Below are 24,410 nucleotides of genomic sequence, written 5' to 3' on the forward strand. Positions count from 1 at the left end.
CCACTTTACACATCTTGCCTTTTCTGTATCCTTAGACCACCATGGTGACAACAACATTACTGCAGGTGGGATTTCTCCCATTCTCTGGGGCTTTTTCTGCAAGGACTTTTATGATATGCTTTACCGATATGCAGGGCTTGTTCCCGCTCCTGTGGGATCCAGCAGGAACTTTCTCACCTCAGTGGTAACACAGTCTCACAAGTTGCTTCATTTCTCCCTGTTAAATCCTTTCGTCAGCCTGCTGAAGCTGAAAATGCTGCAGGTGAGTGGTGTCTGTGTAGCTGGTGTTACAGGTAGCTCTCTCCTCTGACTTCTGCAGCTTGGTGATGACCCTCTGGGACTCAGTTGCCCTGTTCTGCAGCATTATCATGTCCTGGCTGGGGTGGAGGAGATTGCTCTGAAATTCTGGTCAAATGACCCATGAACCCACGCTTTGAGGCCCGAGGGAAGCAATGAAGTGAAGTCAGGTGTTGGGTGCTCTTCTCTGTTGGAATGGAATGGCAGAAAGAAAATCTCAGCTACAGTGTCTCCCCTAGAACAAGATCTCTTCTGTCCCTTTCTGCAGATTGTGGCCCCCTGGGCATTGTTTTGATTGTTTATTCCTCCTTTCTAAATTTCTGCCCCAGAATCTGTTCTTACATGTCAGAACACATAGCGACTTCTGGGGATGGCAGATTATTAGCTAAGTTGCGCTTGTTAGTAGAGAGATTTTGGGAGTGTGTTGTGCCATTAGGATATAAGATATCTCAGAGACCTTTAAAGCATCTAAAGCATCACAGCTGGGGGGGAAGTCTGGAGTATGAGAGTATACAGAGAATTATAGGAGCTACCTTGTGCTGGTGGGTAACTCACCTATAGATCTCAAAGCTAATAGCACTGAAGCAATGACTGAGCCCACAAATGAAGGGAGCAGTGCTTTCCTCGCTTCTGTCACCCAAGCAATAGGCAGGTTTGGCTTTTGTGAAGGATGTACTGGAAATCTGAGTATTTTTACTTCCTGACAGCCATTGTTTGAACTGTCTAGTGTGATTCTGGAGATGAACAAACACTCCCTCCTCGTTCCTCTTGTACTCAACAGTGCTGCAGTCAGAATTCATAGTTAGTTTCTGACAATAACATCTGAAAAATGATGGTTTGCCAGTTGTATCTGTTTGCAGCAATTTCTGGTCTTCTCTAGGACAGCCATTTTAGCGGAGAAGCCAGGAGCATGAGGGGTGCATGTGTTTGTGCGAGGTAAATTGCTGTGGGAATTATTCCCAACCTGAATTGGAAAAGCCTGGTTAAAAGCTACATGTGACACTGTGACAGGCAAGACTGTAGCCATTGAAGGAAGACTGGGAAGTATGGGCATATCTGTTGGTTGTGATGTGGAGAAAACATGGGGAGGGGAGATTAACTGAGTCTTTTGGCTTTCTCAGTGATTGCTTCATCAGCTTGGTATGGCAGTGTTGCTCTTCACTGTGCCTTAGATTTTGCACAGTGCATGAGAGAGCAGTAAACATAGTATTACTTTCCAGATGTGTGCTGATGCTGGGTTGCCCAGCTCAGGAGAATAGTAATTTCAAACCTTGTGTGTCTATTGTGAGACTTTTTATTAGTTCCTTTTCTTTGGTTGTTTGGAGATATAATCAAAATACTTCTAACCTGCTGTCCACAGTATGTTTTCCTATCCCTGCAGAAAGAGAGGTGGAAGACTAAAGTGGTAAAATGCCTTGCCCTGATTTCATAAAATAACTATCAACAGAACTGTTGGTTGAATCAAAATTGCTCAGTCTTTGTGCTTTGGTCGCAAAAACCTTTCCTATCCCAGGTGGACTGGACTCCGATATTTTTTATTGGTGTGAGGCATGCACATCTCGTTCAACCACCCTGTGACAGCCCACGAGCACCATCTCTGTGATGTCTCTGGCACCTCTAGAAACAATGAGCTCTGCATGGGAATGGCTAGTATGTTGTAGCAGGTGCAAGTGGGGAGAAAAGCCTCAGTTACTGACTAGACAGATTTTGGTAAACTGGCAGCTATCAGTATGGCATTTCTTACCATTCCCACAGACCGTGGGGAATCACTGAGTGCAGCTGGCCGTCTATCCCTATGATTCCAGCTAGGGGTTTTTCCATGCTGTTGTGTGGTACATTAGTAAGGAGGAGACATCCAGCTACTGATGAAACACCATTGCAATTAGTGTATCTTCTTTTACAAGGGAAAGAGCAGTAAAGCCATACACCTGCTTCCATGCTACCCTAATTATGCCCTTGTGCTTTGTAAACAAGGTGAGCACTGTTCTTGGCTGGATTCAGCAGCCTTCTGGAAGCTGCTGCCTCCCTTTCCTTCTGCAGCGTCACACTGAGAACTGATAAGAGACCCCCTGATATTTTGGGATCTCAAATGACCAGATGATGCTTAAGAACATCAGGAGCAGAGTGTGGGCATGAGGGAATGGGTAATGGTTTTGAAAGCTTGATTCCAAATGCCAACAGGCAGAGAGACAGGGAGTGCTCAGCAAAAAGGCTTCCCAGCAGGGCAGGGGTGTTGGGGGCTGGTGGTGATCCCGCCAGGTTTTGGCAGAGCTGTGCTGGAAGGATGCTTCCAGGCTTGGCCTGGTGGGGCAGCACCTGTGCCTGCAGAAATGGATGCTTGTGCCACACCGGTGACAAATGGGCTGTCGCTGGCTGCGTGGAGACTTGTTGAGACACAGTCAGCGGTGGAGATCAGGCCGGCAAGCCCGACAGGTCTGTGCCAGCGGTCAGGTAGAGCTGCGTGCAGCCATGGTCTGCGTGGTACCTTTCACTCACGCTGCCGCTTCAGCGAGCCGGGCCCTTTGCACAGAGGCCAGCCCCCGCTTGCCGTACGCAGCCAGGGGCTGAGCTGGGCAGCAGAGGCGGCTGGGGTTTGGGCCCTGGGCACTCTCACCCAGTCCTGCAGTGCTTTTGCTGGGCTGGGAGGAAAGGTGCTCCCTGCGGTGCCTCCGCAGCTCCTGGTTGCAGGAGGGTTTTTCCATCTGCTAACAATGGCTGATGACACAGCCTGACACTGGCTGGCGGGGAGACGTGGTGGGTGTGGAGATGCACAAATGAGCCCTGGCAGGGGAAACAGTGCATTTATTGTAATCTGAGGCTCCTCTGGCAGCGTGTGCTGCAGAAGCCTGTCTATTAAGTCAGACTTGTTTCCTCATAACTGCTTCATTCTCTTCCTTTCTTGTTCCCCTACCTTTTAACGTCTGGGTGCAGTCCTGAACAATGCCAGAGCCTGTAGGTGTGATGTCATTTGGATTTTACGTATTTTACTTTATTATATTTTTTCCTCGTAGTTGGTGGGTAGGCACTGATGCAGCCCTTCTCTCTCCTGCGGGCACAGGGGGTGTCTGGTAGCCGGGCTCAGGGCGGGCCCTGAGACAGCGCCCGATCCCCTGAATGAACGCCTTGTTTGTGCTCCAGCCGTTATGGACCTCACAATTTTGTGTACTAACAGAGTTAGCACTGAGCAGCCCTTCACATCTGCTACAGAATGACCATTTGTGTTTGTGGGCAGGCATATTTTCTGAATTCATATTAACAGTTTATTCAGTAATTGTCAAGTGCTGCAGTCTCCTACCCCCCCATGCCGCCTGTGCCTGTCTCCCTTTGCTTTCTCTTGTCCGAGGCGCAGGGAGAGGCAGGCCAGCATCAATATTTGCTGGCACTCCTGCACTCTATTGAGAATGAACTCCAGGGCCTTTGGGAAAGCAAGTTGGGGAGGTTTAAAGGGTATGGGCAAGACAAAGAAAACTGAAGGCCCGGTCGTGTTATTTGATCTGGGGAGGTAGACTCTTTTTTTTCCTCATCGTGCAGGCTAGGTAAAGCCAAGGAGGATCTGCCAAGGGCATAGGGGCTGGTTATGTGGGAGAAACTGTATAAACAGTTGACTGAAATATAAAATGAGAATCTTCTTCCCTGTGTTTCTAACTGTGGCCTTGATTCTTCCATAGCTGACACCTGATACTGTTGCTTGGTAGTTCCTATCTACGTTTCTTGTTGTGTTACTTAAATACTCATCATTTGCATCCACAGGAGCCATGGCTCAGCTGCTTCACCCCTGTGACTGACAGGCTATAAGCAACTGGCTGTGGTTCGCTCTCTTAGGGGTTTCTGAACTTAAAATTACAGTATTGTTAGTGAGACGGCAATTGGATAGACACAAAAGGAAGGACAAGTGCCCTATGTGGGGGGAGGAGGAGAATCAATGACTCGTCAACAGCATCTGTTTGTGCTCGGGGTCCTCAGCCCCAAAGCCGAGCATCGCCTGGCGTGTGCCCACTGGGCAGAGATGCAGCACAGGCTGAGAGCTGGCATGAGGACCTGGGACTCCCTGGCCAGCGCGCACCCGGCTCTCCTCCTGCCTCGGCTGTACCTGAGGAAAAGAGCTGCAAGTGAGAGGTGGTAATGGTCCCCTGGGTCGCTAGTCAAGGCTGGTATCTTTGTGTCCTGGTTGTGATCTGTTAAAGCTAGCTGTTTAGAGGAGCTGTGCGGGGAGGTCTGTGACCAGCAACGTGCCCTTGCTTCCAGACCCCCCCTTAGATAGCAAAGTTCTGCTAGACTGGCTGCGCTGATGTGTTAGCTTAGGTCAGGGGAGAAGAGGGGCTGACCCCGGCTCTGCTTGTCGGGGAGGATGGTGGGTAGGGCAGGAACAGGGGAACAACTCGGCCATGCGCTTTTCCTGGTGGGAGGCGAGGCTCCTGATCAGCATTAAGCTGCACTGAGCGGAGAAGGTAAATCCTTGTTGCTGGGACTCGGTTGCTGGTCATCGGTGCAGCTGTGGTGCAGCCCTTGCCTGGGAAGCGAGGAGAGGCCGTGGCTCTTCCCCCTGCACCAGCGCTGAGCTGCAGCCGGGGTTGAGAGTGCCGTGCATTCTGATCCTTTCCCCACCCAGTTTCTTTGTCTCGACTGTGTGTGGATGAGATTGCTGTAAAAACGCACACTGGTGTCGGGGCTTTGGCTGCTTCAAGCTGCAGGGACACGGGGGGATTCTCTCACATCCTTCTGTTGCTAGGGAGGAAGCTGCAAATTACCACCACTGTGATGATGCTTCCAGAAATCACCCCGGCGTGGCAGATGAAGAACAAACCCAGTTCCCTGTAGAGGAATTAATTGTGCAAGAGCTTCAAAGGGTGAGGCTGGCGTGTGAGCCCCGCGGAAGGCTCTAGTCAGCCATGGTCCAGGCTTGGACTGTGGAAGGGGGGTGTACTCATACTCACATGCCAAAACCTGGGTTGTGGGCACTGGGGAGAGCAGAGAGGAAACTAAGGGGAGCTTGAGAGCTGGAGGGTTGTTGGAGGCATTTTAAGCAGTCAGGAAGACTGCATATTCTCTGCAACAGCACAGTCAGCTTAAGTCACCCGAATACATGGTAGCTCTGTGTGAGATCAGGCTGTTTGCCCCTGTACTGCTTACAGCTGGTGTTCGGACTTGTGCAGGTGAACGTAGAAGAGCCTTACCAATTCCTCAGGCCAGGGTCTGCTCCCCACAGGGCAGTGTCCATTCTCTCCCATCAGTGTATGCTGGGTTGCCCAGGTCCAAAAGCGTGAATAGAGGAAGAGGATAAGAGCAGTTCTGGTCTGGGTGCTCCACCACTGTCAGGCTGTGCTCCTTCAGAGAAGGCTGCTGGCCACATAGGTCAGTAGAAAGGAGAGCAGAGGAGGTGGTAAATGATGAGTTGGAAATGCAGTTCAGTGCCTCCTGGGTCTTGTGTAGACCTGTGATGTCGTGAAACGCCTCAGAAGGTGTTCACCCTGAGCATCATAGGGGAGGGACAGATTCCAACAGGAGATGCATCACCTTCAGGGCTGCCTGTCCTGCTGGTGGTCTTTGCAAGGTGGTAACAGATGAGAGAGATATAAATTGTCTTTTCTAATGCAACTTATTTTGCATGGTATTTGGATAAGATTTAAGGACATGCTCTTAGTAACAAACTTGCTTTACATACTGGTATGAGGCTTCGGCTGCTTGCAGATTTATGTGTGTAGTGACCTGGTATAGGAAGCTTTTGACTTCTCTCTGTATATTTTATGGAAGCCTATTTGCTGTGTCCTCAGTGACTCTTCTTTGTACTCATTCTGCCTCAGAGGTGTTTCTGGCAGCACCTGCTCCATTCAGAAACAGTCCTGCGAGTATGATTTTTTCAATCCTTGCTCTTGTCCTGTTGTTTCAAGTGTCGGTACAGACGTGAACTTTCTGCAGTATCGGCTGTTGGGGTGAGCTGTCTGATGCAGTAGGAGGGCACTGTACTGGCCACTGAGAAACGCGTGTATTGCCTCCTACTAACAACTGCTGTGCTCTTCCCTTCGCAGAGTGATCGTCTCCTTATTAAAGGAGGGAGAATAGTCAACGATGACCAGTCATTCTATGCTGACATTTACATGGAGGATGGCCTCATAAAGTAAGTATGGGACTTCTATAGCGTATTATCTCCATCTCCCCTTAAATCAGCTTCAGGTTGGATGGTTATTGGCTTTTTGGGGATGTACTCAACTTGCCAGCCAGTAGAACTTGATAGCCCACTCTGGTTAGAGGCTCAGCTCTGCAGTGTGTGTGAGCACATATGTGATTGCCTGACGTGTTTACATAGTAACTCCAGTGACTGAATTGCAGTCGGGCTGGTGACTTCGTGACACAGTGTCCATTGTACAACAAAGCTGTATCTAATTGCACCAGGAACAGTATTTATCTTTGACTCCTGTTTTGCCCTGTGTTAACAGTATCAGCATGAATGACCCCACACAAGATCCCATTTGTTAGCACTAACAAGGGCAGTTCTGTGGTGCAGGTCATCTGCATCCTTGAGATTTTCAGGAATTGCAGTCAAATCTCTGGGTCCCCCCAGCTTCTTCGAGTGTGTTTCAGAGGTACAGTAATAACTCCATTGTTTAAAGGCTGCAGTTCAAACGTGGCAAATGTATCACGTTGGGACCAGCTCCAGGCTGGGTGAATTGAAAGAACCGTGATAGTTCATAGCAGAGGAACTTGAAAAGGCGTTGCTTGCTTTATGGTAAGAGGAAAATGTCCAGCCTTCCCAGGATGGTGTATTCTAAAAATCCAGCAGCAGAGAAGTACTTCAAGAAGTGGGACTGTATTTTTATGAGGCTGGTTTTAGTTGGTGGACAAGAGCAGCCGTGATTGACTAGTACTTGTACCCAGGCAGGGATCAGAGCCAGCTTCAGGTCTTGCTATGGCACAGACTTCCTGGCTATCCTTGGGCAAATCACTTAGCCTCGTCTGCAGCCTGGAGGTCACAGAATTTCATAGCCTTGGAAGTGAAATGCTCTCGCAAGTGAATTCTGGTAAGAGCAGTTTAAATCCTTTGGTGATGGATTCATCTCAATAAAAGCACTGGAAAGAGCTGTTGGGTTATTGCTGTGAGGACACTGGAGTGAGCAGTTCTGTCCACAGAACTTTTGTTATTCTAAGGAAAAAAACCTGCAAAGTGACTAAGGAATTTGCTCCTCATTTACCTCCCCAGTGTGTCAAGGAAATCAGAAGTTTTCCACTAAAACCAACTTGTCTTTTATCTTAATTTATCAGGGAAGACTGAGGAAGGCTTGATGAAAATAGGATTTCTGAAAGAAGAGATTTGAAGGCTGAGTGCTACATATGGACAGATAAAGGGATTGAGGGGGCGGGGGGCTGAGCGAAGGGAGTCCTAAGGTTCAGGTGTCCTGGCCTGCAGGAGGGCTGGGTATGTCTAGGGAGGAGAATGTCGTGTGCTAGAACAGCACAAACTTCAGAGGACTATAACGGTATTTTAGGTTTCGAGTAGATGTATACTGGAACTTTTTAGGTTTCCTGTTTTCAGAAGATATTTTTAGGTACTTGGGATTTTAGCTGCCTTCACTACAGTGTGGTCCTGCTGATAGCAAAAATGTCCTTCAGGGGCATGAAGGAGGCAAGTGAGAAGGGAGGTCCTGGGGAGGGGAGGACTCTCTCTGTGCTCCTTGGGAAGAGAGTGAGCCCAGTGCTTCCAGGCTGCAGCCAGCCATGCTGTGCACTTTGTGAGCTCCTCCCCAGCTCCCCGGAGGGAGGCTTCCCTTTACCCTCAGGACTTTGTGCTGTGAGCAGCATTACAAGTCCCTGACGAGTCCTGAGCTGGCCCAGCAGCTGTGGCATTACGCTGGGAAATCATCTTTCTCTGTAAGTAGGCCTCAGACTTGAGCCTTACTTAAGGTGGGCAGAAGGACGGGGGAGAAGAGAGATTAGGGGTGCGGCTTACTGGAAGCAGGGCTGGTGTCGGGTTTTGTGAGCATGCACGCTGGGTCATCAGGTTGGACTGCTACGCTGGAAACGCTTGCAGGATCCTGACTCATGAGTCTGTAGGGTATGAAGTGTCCTAGGCAGTTTCTCACCATAAACTGCAGAGAACCGCATGCCCATCAGACCATACTCCCCAGTTATCCCAACCCAGTGCCTGCCCTAGACAGCAGGTGCCATCATAGACACCACTAGAGCAATTGGACAGATGGCAGCCACCCCTGGACTATGCAAATCGTAGGTTTAAGCAAGCCGGACAATCCTGCATTTTGCTGCAGAGTGAGGTGGTTTCACTCTGCTGGCTCCCGCAAGCCCAGGTGTGGGAGTGGGAAGGAGCGGGGCATTTCTGCCGGCGGGAGGAGTTGACCTGGCTGCTCCCTAGGTGAACTGTTCATTGATTATGTTGTGGTTTTCTTTTGCGTGTGGCTCACCATCTTGGTATGATCTCATCAGGCAGATTGGAGACAACCTGATTGTCCCTGGAGGGGTCAAAACCATAGAAGCCAATGGGAAGATGGTGATCCCTGGAGGAATTGATGTCCACACTCGCCTGCAGATGCCATACAAGGGGATGACAGCTGTGGATGATTTCTTCCAAGGGACAAAAGCGGCCCTGGCTGGTGGAACCACCATGATCAGTGAGTGCAGCAGGCAGGTCCTGTATGTGACAGCACCCAGCACTCTTGGAACATTGCCCAGTTATTTCTTTTTCTCTTTGCTTTTCTCAGCCGTCTTTGTTTTAAAGGTCCATGACAGTGTGCTCATCTTTTCTGTGATCTCTGTCAATGCAGTCTAGAGAGTGAGGAGTGGGGTGAATCTTTGGGATCCTTAGTAATACTGAAGTGGTGGTACAGGAGATTTGCGTAGGACCCCTTGCCCTTGCAGATCCAGTGTTCTGCACTGCTTCATTGTCTGCAGCCACTGGTGACCCTGGGACCCTCAAAAAGGACCAATGGCATAACTTTTTTTCCCTGTTAAATAAAAATAGGGCAGCATGATGCTCAGATGACTCTGAGCAGAGGAACAGAGCAATGTCCTGGCATCCCGCACTGCTCGGAAATAAACAGTCCTAACGAAAAAGGAAAGGGAATTCTGAGGTCCTTCCCTGGAGAAGGCCACAGCTGTGCACTGGTTTGAGGTCCAGGTTTTACTGCTGTGCAGTGGTCACAGCTGTGTGCACTGCAGGGTTTCTTGGGATGCAGGAGCAACTGTTGATCCTTCCAGTAAAGGACTGGGTTTCTTGCCCTCCCCCCACCGGTTCTCCTTCCCCCTGGCCAAAAAAATAAGTTGTGTGAAATGGACTATGGCAGGGCATGGGGATTACATGGTGGGCAATAAAAGGTGCATTAGAACTGCAGCATGGGAGGAGGCTATGTGTTAATGGGGTGGAAGTGGGGATGAGGAAGGACAATCAGCTTTCAGCTGATTTCTCAGCAGAAGCCTGTAAAAGCCCCTGGTCCTATGCCAAAGGCTGTTAAGGAAAGGCTCTGTGTGCTTCCCTGCCAATAAATGCACTTAGAGGAACCCAGGCACGTCGTGGAGGTGATGGGGACCTCTTCAGAGCTGCCCTGAAGCTGCTGAGGAGATGAGCCTGGGATCGCGGAGATGCCTGGCAGCGTGCAGGGCCGCAGTGGGGTGGCCCAGGTGGGGAGCCCTTGCCCACCCCTTGCCCCTGCTGTGCCTCTGCAGTGGACCACGTGGTGCCGGACCCCGAGTCCAGCCTGGCAGAGGCGTTGGAGCGGTGGCGGGAGTGGGCCGACGGGAAGGCCTGCTGCGACTACGCGCTGCACGTGGACATCCCCCGCTGGAGCGACCGCGTCCGGCAGGAGCTGCACACCATGGTCCAAGAGAAAGGTTTGCTGCCCACCGCTCCCTGCGCGCGGGCCTTGGCGACTGGCGTCCCATCGCCACGGGGTGGTACCGGTGGAAGGAGGGCAAGGGGTGACCGTGCTGTCGTCCGTCCTCTCGCTGTCGAGTGCCTGCCGGGATCCTGCGCCGCCGCGAGCGGGAGTTGTGCCCTGCGGATGAGCTGGCGGGGAAGGCAGCCCAGAGCAGGCAGCCTGACCGGGACTGTCTGCGGGGGAGAGCCCCCATCTCACCCCTCTCTCCTCTCTGCTCTGCCCCTAGGAGTTAACTCCTTCATGGTGTACATGGCCTACAAGGATTCGTACCAGATGTCGAACACCGAGGTGAGACTCCCTTCGCCGCCTTGGTTGTGTCGGTGCGCGGGGCGGCGGGGGGGACGGCAGCCACGCTGGGCGCAGGGAGGCCGGGGCGGCAGGCGGCCCACTGCACCTGGCCGGGCTTCGTGGCTCCTCTCCTCTGCCCTGGCTGCCTTCGGAGGGCTGCCCCTGGGCTGCGGGCATGGTGCGCCAGCCACGGGCCGGCCGGGCTCCCGCGCTGCAGGTGGAGGCAGAGGTCTGGCGTGGAGATCACTGAGAGCAGCCGCCGGTGGCCACGGCCTTCGGAGAGCACCGCCCGGCACGGCCAGAGCTGGTCCCGGCGCACCCACACCAGGCCCTGCCGCTGCCAGCGCCTTCGGCTGAAGGGCCGTGCGGGGTGCCGAGGCCGTGCGTAGGCCGGGGAGTGAGTCTGCTCGGTAATCATTTTTTCTTGTCTCTGTTTTAGCTGTATGAAATATTCAGCTGCCTGGCAGAGCTGGGTGCCATAGCTCAAGTTCATGCTGAAAATGGGGATATAATTGCACAGGTAACTAACTACTCTTCTGGTATGTGGGGACTGAAAATCCACCCCAGGCAGATTCGGTGTGGGGCATTAGCAAAATGACTCTAAATTGTCATTCGAAAGGTGATCTCTTTGCTGCTCAGCAGCAATATCAAATTTACCAAGATTTTTTGCTGTGAGTGTGTGGTGCATTAGTAAATCTGAAATAGTGAATTAGCAATTATCTAAATGGAAGAGAATAGGTCATCAAGTACGGTATGTTCATTCCAACCGCAGCTCATTTTCGGTGTGGAGAGGCAGAGACCTTTGCCTTGCACATAATCAGCTAAGAGAGTTAAAGTGTATTGGAACGTGCCGCAGCAAGAGAGGAATTTTCTCCCTGCTGTAAGCAAGCAGCAGGCTAATGGAGCTGGATTTGAAAGGGAATTGTGATGAGGGATGTGGTTTGGTGTTCAAGTGGGTAGGCTGTCTTGGCCTGCTGTGTTGTAATTGGTGCTGGATGAGAGACAGTCCAAATGTTTTGGTTTTCATTAAGACAGAAAAGACATTGCTCAGTTATGCTCTGCAACTGCTTGTTTTTTCCTGTCTCTCTTATTCTTGGGAGCTGAAGGAGTGTGAATTAAGAGGTCATTCTTCGAACATCCTCTCAGACTACAAGAATCAGTTTTTCTTTGGACTTTTTGGAGCTGCAGTGCACAATTGGATGGGTCTTCCGCATGAAAACAGAGAGCGGTCAGAGGAATTGTCTTGGCTAGAGTTTATCTCTACTTCAGCACCAGCCTAACCACAAAATGCCCCAAAACTATTAGTTGGTAGCACTTCACAGCCCTGGGAATTGCTTCCTTCTGTCAGGACTGATTGAAACATCACAGGCTGGTGTGAGGCTCAGCGTGGTGTTAGCACAGAGACGTGATGCTTATGGTCATCTGCTGGTGGTGGTTCCCAGGAAGAAGGCAGGGGATTTGTCCTCTCCATTCCCCATTTCAGTCCATTTTACTTTCAGTGGTCCTGGCAACTGTGTGTTTCTCCAGAGTTTGGTCAACATAGGAGAGGATAGGAGAGGAGGTTGCAGGGGAAGAGATGTGATGCATGGCCTGAACAGAAATAGGACGTGAGCAGAGCTCCACACTTCAGACTCTGACGTGCTGTAGGTGGTGGGAGAGTGCTTGGTGGTGGGTGAAGAGCAAGCCGTGAGAAGAGTATTGTCAAGTCTTTGCTTGGCACTTTCACTGTGGCAGAGAAGGTGTCAGAGGAGGTAACACGCAGCACTTACCTGCTGTGCAGCCTCATCCTTTGATACACTCCTCCAACAGCTGTGAACACATCTGTTATCGTTGCTGGAGTTACACAGTCCTGACGCAGATTGGTGGCATTATTTAATGCCCATAATATGTTCAGTACTTTACAAGACACAAGAAAAAGCGCATAAAACTGCTTACTTACTTGCTTACGGGCTTACTATTACTGCTGCTGTGTATCCACTTCACGCTCCCCGACACCTCTTGGAGAAATGTTGCCTGTTGTGCAACTGCACGTGGTTTCTGCGAGTCAGGGGCAGGTGTTGGGTAGGAGCAAACATGTGCCTTGCCACAGGCAGTGACAGCACGTGGATAAAGGTGTGAGGGTCAGAAAGATCCCCGAGTGCCTTGGTCAGGGCAGACCATGAAGTCCCCCTGCATGTTTCCTTTGACCTCTGTCAAAGGGAGATGTTTGAAACGAGGGAATACGAGAGAAATCTCCGGGGCAGGCCAGCGCATGCGGCGCACACACACACACAATTATCCGTGGTCCTCATTTATAATGGCAAAATACTTGGGATACTGTTAATACAGGAACCAACACTTCACACCACCAGCTACTATAGAAGTTGATATAGGACAGGATTTAGCAGTTGCCGGTATTGAAATGATTGAACAGCACTGGGGACCCAGGGGTAACCTCAGGAGGAGAATTTTTTTATTGGATTTAATGATTGTTTTCTCAATAGTTTCTACTCGGACTACTTGCTTTTCAGAAGGGGAGCCAGGAAGGGCCTTGGAAAGGCACTGTAAACATCAAGTGCTGTTCATGCAGCTGGGAGTTTTGTACCCTTTTTTCCTCCACACTGTGCTTGTTTCATCAAAGAGGTTTCAGTTGGTGTCCATGCTCCCTCCAAGCACTCCTGTTTCCCCATCCTCCCTCTTTCTCTCTGAAACCCCTTGAGGGTGCAGCAGCCTCTCACTGTGCACAGTGGTCCCACAGGACATAGGGTGATAGCAGTCCTGAGGGAAGGGCTCAACACAGGAGGGATCTGCTTTTCTGTGTGGTTAATAGTTTCACAGTCTTGTAATGTCCCTCTGTCCTTTTGATGTCCTAGGAACAAACCAGGATGTTGGAGATGGGAATAACTGGTCCCGAGGGCCATGTGCTGAGCAGACCTGAGGAGGTAAGATGTAAAGGATGGTACCAGCCTTGCTGCACTGAAGAGCTTTCCCCACAAGTCACAATAGGGCTTAGCGTATTTAGTGGGGCCAAGCAAGCATCGGGGAGTGGGTGTGTATATGCATCTATAGGTATCCATTTATAGATGCAATACTGTCTTGTTCATCATCAGCTAAGGAAAGAGTGAGGTGCGCGTTTGTGACAGTCTTGCTCAAGTCTCCTAGCAGAGACAAGGGCTTCTGAGTCTCCCAGAGATTAATCAATCAACAAAAAGATCTGTATGGCTGTAGCAACATTTGGGGCCGGTTTGGGGGCATTTGTCTTGTATAGGTGACTCCATGGGTGTAAGAGGCCTGAGAAGAATCAAATGGTGAGTTTTAGTTCCTCTGAAAATTCACTGTTCATGTCTGTCCGAGTGCAGACAGATTCCAGCCTCTTCCTGCTTAATCTCTGCTTAGGGTCTAAAGTGCATTTTAAAATCAGACGGACAAAGCCATTGGTGGAAGGAGTGGGAGGGAAGGAGAGGGGGAATTTCCTGGTTACAAATCATTGTCAAGACACTAATTAGATTACTTCTAATTTTAGCTCACAGGGTATTTTTCTGTTTGGTCCACTAATCTGAGTTGAGTCTAATTTTAGATAGGTTTTCTTGAGATAGCTCCCTGCTGAGAGGTGCTTTTAACTTTCCACAGCACGTGAAAGAAGAAAACAGTAGGAATTTGGTACAATAGCAAAGCAGAGCAGGGGAGCACAGGGACAGATTTGTACTTCAGGGTCTGCTGGAAGTAAAATCAGTTGGCTTAAATTGAAAGTGTAAGTAGTTGACTGTATTATGGCTGGTAACAACATATATAGCCTAGTGTAATACAGTGCTTTTTCCCTTTGAAGTATGAGACTGTAAAACATTTTCCTATACAGGGAAGAGACTCAATGTCAAATACAGAGGATCAGAATCCCTCTGTGTGTAAACTGCCATTTATTTTTATGGCTCTAGACCCGTTGCCACTAGTTGGCAAGCAAACCAACGATTACGGGATGCTGTGGTTGTGCCAGGATTTGAGAACTGTCCTATTATCATAAGACAGCACTGTGGTTCTTCTCATCCAAAGCCGGTAAAACATTGTTGAGTGTTTCATCTTGAAATGCCAGTAAAGCATAAGGCAACTGAGAGCAGTGCAAGAAGGCTCTAGATACCGTCTGTTCAGCCAAATCCAGATCTCATTGCCTTTGAAAATAAACAGTGTCCTTCTTCCAGAATATCCTCTACCTGGGAAAACGTTAGGTAGAGCACAAATGACCCTGCTGTCTCCCATAAAGCCTACAGGTTGATGGCAAAGCATTGGGAGGGTGGTCCATAGCCCCATGGGTCCGCTCTGTCCTGGAGGGACCTCAGTGGGTGTTAAAGACATGCTCTTCTATTATAGTGGTGATTTGGTAGGGCAGGATGGTGCTGCTCCAGATTGTAACCTGTTGTGAAGGGTATTCAGTGATGGCTCTGTTTGCTCCTGACCATGTGTTAAACCCCATCAATTACTCAAGTCCGTAAGAGTGCTGATAAAAATATTTCCTTGTTTAAATTTCTGTTTGAAGAGTCTTTAAGCGGAAGAGATAAACCTCCTTTCACTGTGCAGCAGTTAGGCCTGCAGAAGTACGAGAGGTGTGCGGGTGCACGTGTGTCTGGGTGCTGGTCTGCTTCTCCTGCTACTGGGAGAGTTCAGCTTGCACGGCCAGCTGCCTGGCCCGCAGGCCGTTACTGCATTCCCTGCAGCTGGCAGTCCCGGCCTCCCCCGGGAGCTAGCTGATTGGTACATTGTCTTTTTAAGGCTTCTGTTTTGAACTTTCTCATGCCGAAGCTTGAAGCCAAACTGTAGAGCAAACACTTGGAGAAACTCTGGGGTTGAGCTCAGGCTGAGCACGGGCTGATGTAATAGTCCAAAGATAGCCCTCATGATGGAAATCCACTCTCCGCTAGCAGCAGGACAGTGAAACACGGGGCGGGTGTCAGCAGGCTGGGATGAGCAGCAGCTGCATCGCAGGACAGCCAGACCCTGATGTGAACAGCCTGCCGGCGCATAACTTGTTGCACCCCAGCCACAGGCAGGGTGACACTTGGTTAAACCAAACGCAGCTGCAGGAGAGCCTGGAGCAGTGAGTGGCCTGAAGGGGCAGACCCTTTCGCTCTCTGGCTTCAGCCTGTGAGCTGTGCTGTCAGGCGCGGGCAGCAGGCCCTGGGCTTCTCCGGCTGTCGGGAAAGCTGGAACCAGGCAGTGGAAAAAACAGCAGATGCAGCTCTGCGCTGGCCCCCGAGCCCGGCCCAGGCAGCGCTCCCCTGCTGAGCATTGTGTGGCTGTAGCCTGCGAGTGGGGCCAGGCCCTAGGGAGACTGAACCTTCCCCGTCAGGTCTCCCTGATTAACCTGCCCTCGGGGAGTCAAGGGTAAGAGCCGAGGGCACCCGGTGTCAGCAGCAATCCATGGTGTGCTGAGAGGAGCAGGGGCTCTTCCCTGCCCACTCGGTGCTCCTCTGCAGCCGTGCGCGGTTCTCTCTTCCAGCTGGAAGCAGAAGCTGTCTTCCGGGCCATCACTATTGCCAGCCAGACCAACTGTCCTCTCTATGTGACTAAAGTGATGAGCAAAAGCGCTGCTGACCTCATCTCGCAAGCCAGAAAAAAAGGTGAGTGGCAGCTGCTGCAGCACACAGCCTTGCTGTTGCCGCTGGGATCCTGGACAGCTGGATTCAGTGGTCCCCGTGTCCTCATGGTTGTTTTGCCAAGACCACCACTGTGCCTTGAGTGCAGTCCAGTGCTTCCCCTTCTGCTGGAAAGCAGTTCAGGGATTTCCCTGATTTGTGAAGGGCACAGGGACACTGTACCAGGCCACATGGAGCCACCTCCTGTTGTCACATCAGGTAACATCAACATGTGGGTCACAGGTAGGAGCAGTGCTTTAAACACCAAAGTTTGTCTGTGGCTGTGAAGGGCTCTCTGATTGTCCGATCCACGTGCAAGTGGTTTGAGCTGCTGCATATAGCCCTGGCCTCCCTTTCAACTGGTGGCCCCTCGGGGGTGCCTGGGTGCCTTTTCAGGTGGCTGGGAGGCTCCCTTTGTCACTGGTGGTGGAGCCCAGGGACTCCCCACACGCACGTGTGCACGTCCACAGCCGTGTTGAGCGAGCCTCTATAAAACGGCGTGTGGGGGGGAATGTAGAAGATGCATTTGTAGAGAGGCTCTTGGTGGAGTTGGTAACTGTGGGACATAACGATGAGTGTCTCCCAGAAGCACTCGCCCAGGCTGTAGAGCGAGTTTGGAAAGAAAAGCACAATTTCTCAGTCCCCATCCTAGTTTATCAGCATGACAAGCCCTGTTCCGCAAAAAGCCCTTGGTCACCAGCTGCTGCCCTCTCCCCTGGCCTGTCCCTGGAGTCAGGCACCAGAAGGCGAGTGAGGAACAGGAGAGGGGGACGAGCCTGCCAGCTCTTTGGTGGCATGTGGTAAATATTTACGAGGGATAAAGGAGGAAGAATGCACAGGAGATGACGATGAAGGACATTATGGGAGGCTTGGTTGTCAGCCTGGCGTGGGTTCAGTGTCAGGCTGCGTTGTGGTCTGCCTACCCTGTTGCGGGCTGTCATTTCTTATCAAATTGCCTGACCCCTGCCAGGTGTGCCTGCGCTGCTCGTCAGCTCTGAGACGTGGCTGTCACTCTTGGGCTGAAAGTCAGCGGGATGAAATGCCCCCCACTACAGCGGGGGGACACCAGTGCTTGCAGGAGGGGACCGGGGGCCTCGCTTCCCAGGAGGGCAGGCCGGGAAGCAGCTATCTGCCGGGGCAGGAGGCCAGGTTGCCAGCATCGTTCATCCCTCTGTGGTGTCTTCTGGGGAACACAGCTCTGCAGCCGTGCCTTCCCGCGCCACGCTCCCACCAGGCTTGCTGCACCAGCAGGATCCGTGCCCTGGCATGGGAGGGCCCTGTGGTGATGGCAGGCAGGGCTCGCCCCTGACACTGATGTGGGCCTTGCTGTCCCTCCTGCCTGCCCCAGCACCTGAGGTCCAAGCAGGCAGCGTGGGACAGCCCAACGTGGGTCTGGGTGTCCTCTGGGCACGGCAGGCTGTTGGTAGTGCTGTGGAACAAAGAATGCCTCCAGGCTCCACCAAAATAGTGTCCTTTCTGTCCCCCTTTCCAGGCAATGTGGTGTTTGGTGAGCCAATCACGGCCAGTCTTGGGACCGACGGGACGCACTACTGGAGCAAGAACTGGGCCAAGGCTGCGGCGTTTGTGGTCTCTCCACCTCTGAGCCCAGACCCAACAACCCCTGACTACATCAACTCCCTCCTGGCCAGGTGAGTGACAGCTCTGCTAGGTGATGCTGCTAGCGGGAAGAAGCGGACTCTGGCCTCAAATAGGGAAGGAAGAGATCAGGGAGTGCCTGGGCAGCATAGACATTAGTCCAACCTGAACCACTTCACTGTAGGTATTTAATGAGCTGACTGACGAAATGGCTGACTCAGAGCCATGGTGGCGTGTCCCTGAGAGTGGAGGGAGGAGAGGGGAGGCACCATAAGCTTAACATCAGTAATGCCTCTACCAGGGCAAGTAGTCATTTTAAATGCTCTGAAGAAGGCAAAGAAATGAGGACCAGCTAACACAGACTTGTCAATGAAAGCATTCACCAAGCTGCAGAAGCCCTTCTGCACGTGCAGGGTGGGGAATGGCTGCCTGGGTGGCGATGGTGCAGGAGAAGGTGGAGGGGTTACAGGTGTCACGGCAGGGAGCCACCGGTTGAATACAAAGCACAGGTTTTCTCATGCCTGTACAGGTTAGCAGTAGTACAGCCTGCAGAGTGCACGAGGCCTTTAAGGGCAGCATCTGACAGGGATGGTAGGTCCTTTTTTCACCCTGAAGGCAAGGGGGCGGGGAAGGGATTTGTTGAAAATAGAGAGCAAACAATAAAAGCACTTCAGCAATTTGCTTTGACCTTTCCCAGCTATACTCCATCCTCTCACTGGCAAGGCATGCGCAGCAGCTAGGGATGCAGAGCTCATTGCTGGCCCTGTCCGCGCGCCACGTGTGATTCGCACGCCCCTCTTACCCTGTGTTTGCACGCTGAACTGTGCGTGTGTGGCTGATCTGTGCTAGCCAGGAATGACTGACACTGATGGGGTTGTAAATGGAAATGACCTTTGAGGTAATGCTGGAAACATCTCTGACTGGATGAGCAAGGGATGACTGGTAACTAAGAGGTGTCTCGGCAGAGGGTCACGTTGGGATAAACCTGGGTTGTGCCAGGGTGGAGATGCCATGGCTGGCCTAAGAGAGATGCTGGTGCCTTTGGGGTCTGAATATGCAGCTCACTCTGGATTTTGCTGTAGTCAACGAGCAAAGTGTGCCTCTGCTCAGTCTGGATGTATGAAATAGGTGCAGGTCTTAGGGACTGCAGGGAAAGCGAGCCCAGCTCCTGAACTGGCTTTCTGATCCTTCCCTTCCAATTCAATTTTACCCCAGACCTCAAAGGAGAGGCAAGAGCACTTCTGAGTCCCTGCAGCCCACAGGCATCTGTCCTGACACGTTTCTCGCACCGTTTTCTGTGAGGCTTCAGCAGGAGGAGAGGCTGCGAGGCTCCAGCTGGGCTGGACGGCTTGTTTTCTTCCACTGGGACAAATCTGGAGATTAGGAAGCATGTTGTGTCATCGGCCTGGGTCTCTGGCTGTGCAGTCAGTCAGACATATGGCAGAAATTATCAGAGGAAGATGGAGATTACCAGTGGATTAGGGCTGATTCACAGCCCCAAGCAGAGCCGTTGTGTCCGCGCCATCCTGGGTTCAGACGCAGCCGGTCTGGGAGCCAGGTGCTCAAGGCCACTTGCCTCAGTGCTGGGAGCTGGCCTGTGTTGGTCTGCTTCCTTTTGCCTGGCAGCAATGACTTTCCAACTGCTGCCTGTCCCCTGTTCCCCGAGGACCCAGCAGCAGCTGGGTGACTTCCAGGGAGCCGTGGGCAGCTCCTCGCCCTGCCCTGCTTGTCGGCAGCTCGCTGGCTCTGCCCATTCCTGCCCTCTGCCATCGTTGTCAGGAGCGGGATGGGTCAGGACATCTCATCCGATCAGCGACCCTTTCTGGGCAGAGGGGTCTGGATAACAGCATTGGGCAGCAGCCACTGTAGAGCACCACAGTGAAGCTTTTCTGAGCCTCCTGGAGAGAGCTGCTTCTGGGGAGTCCTGACTGTCTTCATCCCACTGTCAGGTTTACATGTGGCCGTGGGGGGCATTTGCTTTCGTGGCCATGATGTGGCAGAGATGCTGTAGCTTGGGCCAGAGGCTGTAGCGTGGGCCAGCCCGCACTTGCAAGCCCACCTTGGTCTGCGCTGCCGGCTGCTTCTCCTGCTGCAGGTCATGCTGCGGGTGTCCACGTGGGGCTGAGAGGAGCCTTTGGTGAGCTCCTGCTGGACAAAATGTCTCAGGCCGGAGCCCTGGAGCCAGGCTGAGGTGCTCTCCTCGCTGGGGAAGGTTGGCAGTGCAAGCAGTGGGCAGCCCACAGGCTCAGCCCCACGTAAGCCCGCTCCTGCAGCCGCATCCTCTCTCCCACAGACAGGGGTGACGCCTGCCCGCAGCAGGCTTCCCGTGGGGCAGCGGAGGGCTGCGCTTGCCCCTTGGGGTGCAGGAGCTGGCAGTACACAACGAAAGGGCTGGCTGTGGGGGACAGTCTTCGGGTGGAGAGGCCTCTTTCTCCCCACGTGCAGAAAGGCTTCTCTCCCAAGCAGACCTGAGATGTCTTTTCCCTTTGTGTTAGTGCAAATGTTGGAGTCTCGTATGGAAGGACATCTTTTGGCTTGACACAAAGGCCACCCTGTTCCCCAGGGTGTTTTCGTCTGGAGCTGAGCTGTTGACTCCTCTTGGGTGCAGGATGCTGTCTGTGCAGGACAGGCGAGCAGCGCGGTGTGGCAGAGCTCTCTTGCCGCTGTGCCCCCAAGTGACGTGGCTGCCGCAGGGGCCAGGTTGGGTGGAAGTCTTCAGACTGAGAGGCTGTAGAAACGGGGGTGCAGAGTAAAACAGAGCTGAGCCAGGGGCTGCCCGTGCCCAGAAGCGATACATGTCCCTCACATCCCTGCTGTTGTCTGACCACGAAATGGCTGATGATGCTTTTGTTACCACCACCCCTCAGTGGTGACCTGCAGGTTTCGGGAAGCGCCCACTGTACATTCAGCACCGCACAGAAAGCAATTGGAAAAGACAACTTCACGGCGATCCCAGAAGGGACCAACGGCATAGAGGAACGAATGTCTGTCATCTGGGACAAGGCAGTGGTAAGAGTCACGCCAGGGAGAGGGCAGAGCGGGCAGGGTTGATGGGCACCTCAGACACCCCTGTTCTCGCCCCCGCAGAGCTGGGCACCCAGCTGTCTGTCTCCTCGCTGGCTTTGAGAGTCAAAACAAGCCAGAGCAGGAGAGGCAGCTGTTGCGGGTTCAGGGTGAACAGCCAGGAGCTGTGACTGTGCCCCCAGTTTTCGGTCTGTCTGGCGCCAATAGTAAGATCAGCCGCAGCGGTCTGGGCCTGGCCAGACAGTGGCTTGTGTGGGAATGAGTCTGGTGCTTCCTGGGGCTCTTACTCTCCCTTTCCCCAAAAGAGCACTTAGTTCTCTTTGTGTCTGAGCAGGCCACAGGAAAGATGGATGAAAACCAGTTTGTGGCTGTGACGAGCACTAATGCTGCAAAAATCTTCAACCTGTACCCACGGAAAGGGAGAATAGCAGTGGGCTCGGACAGCGATCTGGTTATATGGGATCCTGATGCAGTGAAGATCGTCACGGCAAAAACCCATCAATCCGTAAGCCCTCTGTTCGTCTGTGGGGATGCTGGAGGGTGGGGTGTGAGTAGCACTGTATAAAGACTACCTGGCTGCTGGTAGCTTGGCGCTGCCCTGCCGTGCTGGGCTCTGAGGAGGAGGGACTGAGTCCAGGCTCTGGGCGATGCCAGCTGTGACTGTGGGGTAGGATGTCTGTGAGCCCTGGGCTCTGCACGCGGGGCTTTTCTCACCCTGCTGTGTTGCTCTTCTTCTGAGCCTGGCCCACGCAGGTGTAAGGACACGCATTTCTCCTTATCTGGGTTCCTCTTCCAGGTACAATTTTTCTCCTGGCTTTGCCAGCGTGCTTTGTTCATGCCTTACCTCAAGCCTAGGTCCTGCCTTCCTCTGTTGTTGGAGTCCTTGCTCACACTGAGCTCCGAAGCAGCAGGTCCTGGTTCGTGTTGGGAGCTCTGGTGTGTTCTTAGTGTGATGGACTAGTGAGCTAAAGGAGGCCTCCGGGGCAGGCAAGGCTGTTACAGGTGTCCTTTCCCTGCACCGGTGACTTAAGCCGTGAGGTGTGGGGACTAAAGAGCCCTGAGCGTAGGCAGTGCTCATGTCCCTCCTGACCATCATCCCCTCGTTGCTGCAGGCAGCTGAATACAACATCTTTGAAGGGATGGAGCTACGTGGGGCCCCGCTGGTTGTCATATGCCAGGGGAAGATCATGCTGGAGGATGGCAACCTGCATGTGACCCAGGGGACTGGACGCTTCCTGCCCAGCAGTCCTTTCCCTGACTATGTCTACAAGCGCATCAAAGCCAGGAGGAAGGTGAGGAGACAGGGATGCCAGGAGAAAGACTTGGGACACCGTTAGCCCAAATTGCCCTTTTCCCTAATAACTGATTAGTTTTCCTCTGCTGTTCTCACTGGACCCTGGAAACAGTGCTGCAAACGGGTGTATTTTGAACCTACAGTTGGGATAGTTAAGGCTTGGGTAGAGAGCTTCGACGTTGGTGTGGATGGTGTGCCACCACTGGAGGCAGATGCTCGGCTGGGTCACAGTGGGTGATGCCTGCCCTTGTTGCTGTCCTGCTGCAGCAGGAGTCTGGAGGGAAGCGCTGAGTTAAAAACAGACTGGGCAAAATGGCCTTCTCCTTCCCCATCCATGCAGCGTAAACCCGTGCTGAGGGATTGCCTGCACTGGGCTCTGCGCTCTTTGCAGGGTGGGAGTGAAGGGTGGGCGGCGGGGCTGTGCCAGACCTCAGCACTGCAGGGAGGACGGAGGGGCACAGGGCTGGCAGCGTGAAGTGCCTCTGCAGTGGGACTGGGGAGCCAAGGATCGCTGGAGCAGGATGCTGCCATGGCAGGATGCTCCCTGGGAGCAGAGAAGTGTCACTGTCCTCTTCTCTCCGGTGACAGATGGCAGAGATGCATGCTGTGCCCCGGGGCATGTATGACGGACCTGTGTTTGACCTGACCACCACCCCCAAGGGGGGCACCCCTGCGGGGTCAACCAGGGGGTCCCCCACACGGCAGACACCCCCCGTCAGGAACCTCCATCAGTCTGGATTCAGCCTGTCAGGTGAACACATGCGGCGGCTGGGCTGGGAGAGCGTAGAGCCACCGGCCACACTGTCCCAGCCCCTGTCCTGGGCCGGGGGGCAGATGGGAGGTGGTGTGGGGCAGGCTGAGCACAAGAGTGGAGCATGGCAGGGGGAAACCCTGTGTGTCCCTTAAAGGACATGGCCGGAGCTGGCCCTCCACCCCGCTGCACCTTGCAGTGGAAACAAGGCAGACTGTGGCCACGGAGATGCCAGCACAGCATCAGACCCTGCTCTTGCTGCGTGGGTCTGTTCACGGAGGAGTGTTTACAGAGATGTTCAAACCACTGCCGCTCTCAGGGTCATTGCTGGAGCTGGAGAGGAAGCAGGTTGCTGTAGACAGCCTCGGGAGAGGCGAGACCCCAGGCTGCCTGACTGCTCAGTCCTGTGAAGAAAATGCTCTTAACTTCGCTTTCCCCCTTCTCTTTGTGCTTTCTTGTCCTCTCCCAGGTACCCAGATTGATGAAGGCGTTCGCTCAGCGAGCAAGCGCATCGTCGCGCCCCCGGGAGGCCGCTCCAACATAACCTCTCTGAGTTAAATGTCCCTGCCGAGAAGGAAACAAAATCCCTGTTCAAGCGAAGGAAGAAAAATGGTACATTGGTGTTAAAGAAGGAAAAGCAAATAAACCTGTTCTGAAGAATCAATAAGCCTCAAGCCTTATGTTTCACAAACGCTACTTGCTACCTAGCTTTAAAGATATTGCTTCATTTTGTTTTATGCATAGCCTTAAAATTCTGTTGTTGTTGTCGTGGGTTCGGTCGGGTTGTGTTTTTACTCTTCCTTTCTGTATGCATGCCGCTCAGACAGGTCGCTCGGTTCAGTGTGTTATTCGTGTTGAACGTGTGTGGGATGCCGTGGTGTGGGACAGCAGGAGCAACCCGGTGTGGGCGAACTGGCCAGGCAGGCGAAGTGGCGGGGGCCGGCTGGAGGTGCGGTGTGGGACGGGGAGGGCACGTTCACAGGAGCTGGTAGGGGCAGGTGGGTCTGTGTCGTGTTCATGTCCTTCACCTCCACCCAGCGCTCATCAGCGTTTCACCACGAGGCCCATGGGGGAGCCCAAATCATCTCTGTAACAGCTGTCACAGCACCTCGTGTAAGGAGTTTTACTACTTTGTACACTTTATTAAAAAAAAAGTTGTTCCTTCAAACAACTCGTGTTGCTGGTTGGCTTTTTTTTTCCTCAGGCTGCTGCTGCTGGGCAGGGGTGGTGTGAGGCTGTGCCGCACGGGCGAGCTGGGCAGCAGGGCTCCAGGAGGGCTCTGGGCTGTGTTTGAGCTGGAGGGGCTACAGTGCAGGGACAGGCTGTCAGATGGCAACGGTGCGGTGCTCGCCGCTGTAGGCGTCAGGGTGTTGGTGTTGCTTCTCGGGCAAAAGCAAAGGTATCAGCAAAACAGCGTGTTGCAAGTGTTTGTAAAAGCCTGTTCAGTTTGTCCGTCCGGTCTCTGGCTGCAACCTGACCTGGCCATCGCAGGCTGTTAATGCCTGGCAAGAGCTGCGCCTGTCATCTGTGTGGTGACAGAGACCAGCTCCGCACGGCACGGCCTGGGCATGGCATTCGGGTCTTCCCAGCAGGGGCTGGCTTGGAGGCTGTTTTCTGTGGGCACCTGTGAGTTAATGCTCCCCTTCTATCAAGCGGTGTTTATCCAACCGAGGGTC

The 24,410-nt window shown here is 52.8% G+C and overlaps 1 protein-coding gene across 2 annotated transcripts in view; it reads left to right on the top strand.

Annotated features, from left to right (window-relative positions):
* Positions 1-23,905, top strand: part of DPYSL3 (dihydropyrimidinase like 3) — a 42,058-nt gene extending 18,153 nt beyond the window's left edge. For both annotated transcript variants that reach the window (XM_075164432.1, XM_075164433.1), the window contains exons 2-14: positions 6,324-6,412; positions 8,731-8,915; positions 9,967-10,131; positions 10,405-10,466; positions 10,906-10,986; positions 13,319-13,387; positions 15,934-16,054; positions 17,562-17,718; positions 20,533-20,674; positions 21,024-21,194; positions 21,802-21,981; positions 22,572-22,734; positions 23,204-23,905. In XM_075164432.1, coding sequence (XP_075020533.1) covers positions 6,324-6,412; positions 8,731-8,915; positions 9,967-10,131; positions 10,405-10,466; positions 10,906-10,986; positions 13,319-13,387; positions 15,934-16,054; positions 17,562-17,718; positions 20,533-20,674; positions 21,024-21,194; positions 21,802-21,981; positions 22,572-22,734; positions 23,204-23,292 — 1,674 coding nt within the window. In that variant the 3' untranslated portion in view covers positions 23,293-23,905. The remainder of the gene's footprint in view (positions 1-6,323; positions 6,413-8,730; positions 8,916-9,966; positions 10,132-10,404; positions 10,467-10,905; positions 10,987-13,318; positions 13,388-15,933; positions 16,055-17,561; positions 17,719-20,532; positions 20,675-21,023; positions 21,195-21,801; positions 21,982-22,571; positions 22,735-23,203) is intronic.
* Positions 23,906-24,410: the final 505 nt, after the last annotated feature.

Source organism: Calonectris borealis, chromosome 15 (genome assembly GCF_964195595.1).
Source record: "Calonectris borealis chromosome 15, bCalBor7.hap1.2, whole genome shotgun sequence".
Classification (NCBI taxonomy): domain Eukaryota; kingdom Metazoa; phylum Chordata; class Aves; order Procellariiformes; family Procellariidae; genus Calonectris; species Calonectris borealis.